Raw genomic sequence first — 3,886 nt, 5'->3', positions numbered from 1 at the left:
TCAGCAGGATGATTATTAGAAACAAACATCTCAAGGTGGGTTTGGATCTCTAATCTTTGTGAGCACGTGTAAGGTTATTTTATTTTCAACCTTAGGCTAGCAATTTGATAAGGCATTAATTTTGAAGACAACATTTAATGTTGATTCAAACTTTTGCACACAAATCAAATTAGAAGAAGTCAAAACTATCACCATTGCATTAGAAGAAAAGTAATATCATTTATGAATGTTCTCCTATTGGTACTATTGCTAGGAGAATTTCGTAGCTTTGGTTGTATTCTAAAATGTCCGAAGTAGTGAAAAAAAAATTACAATAACAGTGAGGAATGTCTGACTGTGTAGCCAATTTAAATTTCTTTGTCCAAATGTGTACTAACATCCATTTTAACCAATAACCAAGCTTTTGATGGCTTGTCAGTAGTCGCATTATCTGAAACATTTTACCAAAATTGAGTATGGGAGAACAAAATGGATTGGTTGAAGTAGTGGATTCTAAGCTAGAGAACAACAATCTTGGGTAACAGGATTTTCTTTGGAAAGCATACACCACATATTATGCTATTGCAGAGAAGATTTTTGAGTAACCAGATTCTTGGGATAACATAATAAGAATGAAAATTCACAAGTTCGATGGTATAATTCCAATCCAAAGTCAGGTCGGCCATTAATCTATTATCTTCATATTGGGACATCTTAAAAAAATTTACGAACTTAGAAATCTTCTCTTCATATAAAATGAAAGCTACTTTACCTTGAAGAAGGATGATATGTTGTGATGAGATGTTAAGGCACTTGCTGTATAAAATTTGAGGAATGCTGAGGAGTCAGCTGGAGGTCCAAGGCCTCTAATAGCCTCAACAAATGTTCGAGGAGTAAAAGGAGAATTCACAGTTTGAGAAGCCATAGGAGCAGGGGTGCCTATATGGGAAGCATCATGATGTGATGATACTTGAGGAGCAGCTGGTGGAATGGAAGGATGGGGACTGTGGAAAGACTTAGATCCAGAGAAAACTAGGCACTACAACATATATGAGGAAAAGAGCAAAAAATTGAGGAGTGGCAAGCTAGACTGAAAACACTTGCATTGTTTATGCGGATATATATTATCTTCAATAGGGAGTGAAAAATGTGGATCCCTTGAGGAGAAAATATTCCAAATGTTGGTGTCCATAACGTGTTCATAATTGGTAAGATTTTGAACTTCAATCAAATGAAAAGGAGACAAATCTTATGCTGTAGTGACTGACGGGGTATAAAAATGAGGATGTCCTTCACATAGAAGACTTAGGAAATAGCCCATAGGGACCTATCCACATGCCTTAATTAGCTAATAGATGTGTTTTATATAACATTACAATGCGATATGTAACTGGTCTTCAAGGATCAAGGATTGTGGGTGGTGTTGGGAGGTTAAAACTCATAAAAACTCGGACATTTTGGTGTTTGAATGAAAGAATTTATTTGCAACACATGCTCTGTGTAAGCTGTTTGCAGAATCGGCTTGTTTTGGTTGAAGCACTTCTCAAATCAAGGTTGCCCTCTTCAGCGGAGCTTGTCAAGCCTTTTTTTCGATTGCTGGTGATGTGTAGTATTTATTTATTTATTTTTTTTTGGTGCTTGCTTTGTTTTTACAGCCTGTAATCCTCCATCTCACGCTCATTGTCTCTACATTTAGGCATTTTTCTTAAGATTTTAGGATAAAATTCTCATAAGATATTTATAGATTTGAAAGCAGAAATCTGTCTAAAATCTTTGGCTGATTTATTGAGCTAACATTAGCCAACATGAATTTCCATTGTTGTTCTAACAGAATGGTCGATGAAATATTATGTCCCTGATACAAAGTTCTTAAGTTTGGTTAACTGTTAGTAGTGATTGAAACTCTATGCTTGCTCCTCTCCTAAAACCCAAAGTGGCTTTGCTGTTGTTGTTAATGCCAACACCAAATTTAGTGCAGTCAAAAGGTCTGCAGTGTCTGGAGCAATTATTTCACGGTGCTTTCTTGTGCTTTTACATATTACACATCTAAACTTTCATATTTACACACATAACAGTCAAATCTTTAATATCACATCAAAAATACACTATTATCACTTTTTAAAAGTGAAATTAACATTTTCATGCATAGGTTTAAAACACCAAAGTGCAATGTGTAAATATGAAAGTTTAGGGGCGATATATGTAAATGCAAAAGAATTGTGTGCTATGTATGTAAATTCCCTTATTTCAACTGAAAATATACGTGTATGAAGTTTCCTAATTGTTTATGCTCGATGTTATTGTAGTCCAATACCAAAACGAAGAGCCTTGCTTTCTTACTGTTTGATACATACTGTCTTAACATTCTCGCTGTCTTGATGTTTCTTTTCTCACGCTTCTTTTTATTTTCACCTCTATATTATTTCTGTTTTTTTATGTCATATTTATTTCGTTTTTGTTTATGTTTTTTTGCTTCAACATTTAATTCTTCCACATCAAAGAATTAAGAAATTTGGTTCTGTGCAGGATGTTGGAAATGAACCAAAGAATAATAGGTGCGTTTTTAAATCTGAATATATCTCCATGTACATGCTATCATACATTTCATAGTTTCGGCATATGGATTAGTTGATTCTTTTTTCTATTTTCTTGCATATGTTTCACAATTTTTTCATGCAACTTTTTTGCCTGAATTGCTTGCCGTGGATTTTATCATATTTAGATGTAATTTGAATTGCAACAAGTTATGTTAATCTACGATACATCGAAATAGGCAGCTTTTTTCTGGCAGATAACACATCAAATCTAAATGGATGTTGTGCAATGAATCGATTTGTTTTTGTATATATTAGCAACTACGCATTCTTTTTAGAGGCATTTACATACATACCACCTGATTCCTATGTATTTACATATGTAACACCTGAACTTTAATTTTTACATACTGTAAAAATTGAAGTTTAGGTGTTAGATATGTAAATACATAGGAATTAAGTGGTATGCATGCAAATTTTCTTTATTTTTAGTGCCACTTGATGTCTTATGGTTAAAACATTCTTTAACTGTTCCAAAACTGGAAGAATGCTGGTCCAACTTTAAAGCTTGAAATTGTCATTTAAATTAGTCATGGTTAAAAGATATTTCATATTTTCATCTATTATAGCACAATAAGAAGAGAGATATTAAGTGGATTAGTTACCAGTAACATATAAATGGTGGATAGTTCAAAGTTCCTTATTCCACTAGTCTTGTGGGGAAGCATTTTTTTTTTCTTTGTTGTGGCGGAATGGTTTGTTGGTATTGATGGTATCTTTGATGGCTTTTAGTTTGACATCTGTAAAATTCTAGAGTTGATATTTTTGCATCATGATTTTATAGTTTAGTCCAGCAACATATCCAATATACCTAATCTTGTAATTTTTTCTTTGCATGCTCCAAGGATATTGTAGTGGTACCTTTCTGATACCGGAGAAAACCCAAACTACCATGAAAAAGCTCAATTATTATTACTGATTTCTAAAGGTTATAAACAAGGCTCTTGCGAATATGAAATAAACGACAACAAACGTAAAATACACTCTAGGACGATGACGTTGTGGGGTGGGTGGCTGCTGGCATGCAGGTAGAAGACTGGTTTGGTGAAGGCGAGAACAATAGGATGGGTGGTAAGAGAATTATCATTGACGGGATCTGATGGAGTGGGTTGCGAAAGCTGTTGGAGGGGTGGCGATGGGCTGCTGCAGCGACTGGAAGGATTGGAAACAGGTGACGGTGGCACTGATTGAAGTGGGAGATGCTTGGCGGTATGTCTGGTAGGTGGAGGAGGTCGGCAGCTTTATGGAGTAGATCTGGAGAGATGGCGAGCTGCTAGAAGGTGACAGGAAGGGGTGGCCAGCAGCATGAAGAG

General features: G+C 35.2%; 1 protein-coding gene across 3 annotated transcripts in view; it reads left to right on the top strand.

The window, feature by feature from the left end:
* LOC110030447 (syndetin) overlaps positions 1 to 3,886 on the top strand; it is a 97,323-nt gene that overhangs the window by 30,783 nt on the left and 62,654 nt on the right. For all 3 annotated transcript variants that reach the window (XM_020733161.1, XM_020733163.1, XM_020733162.1), the window contains one exon: positions 2,506 to 2,534. In XM_020733161.1, the coding sequence (XP_020588820.1) occupies positions 2,506 to 2,534 (29 nt within the window). The remainder of the gene's footprint in view (positions 1 to 2,505; positions 2,535 to 3,886) is intronic.

This window comes from Phalaenopsis equestris, unplaced genomic scaffold (genome assembly GCF_001263595.1).
Source record: "Phalaenopsis equestris unplaced genomic scaffold, ASM126359v1 Scaffold000719, whole genome shotgun sequence".
NCBI lineage: Eukaryota > Viridiplantae > Streptophyta > Magnoliopsida > Asparagales > Orchidaceae > Phalaenopsis > Phalaenopsis equestris.
This window is presented reverse-complemented; position numbering and strand designations above follow the sequence as displayed.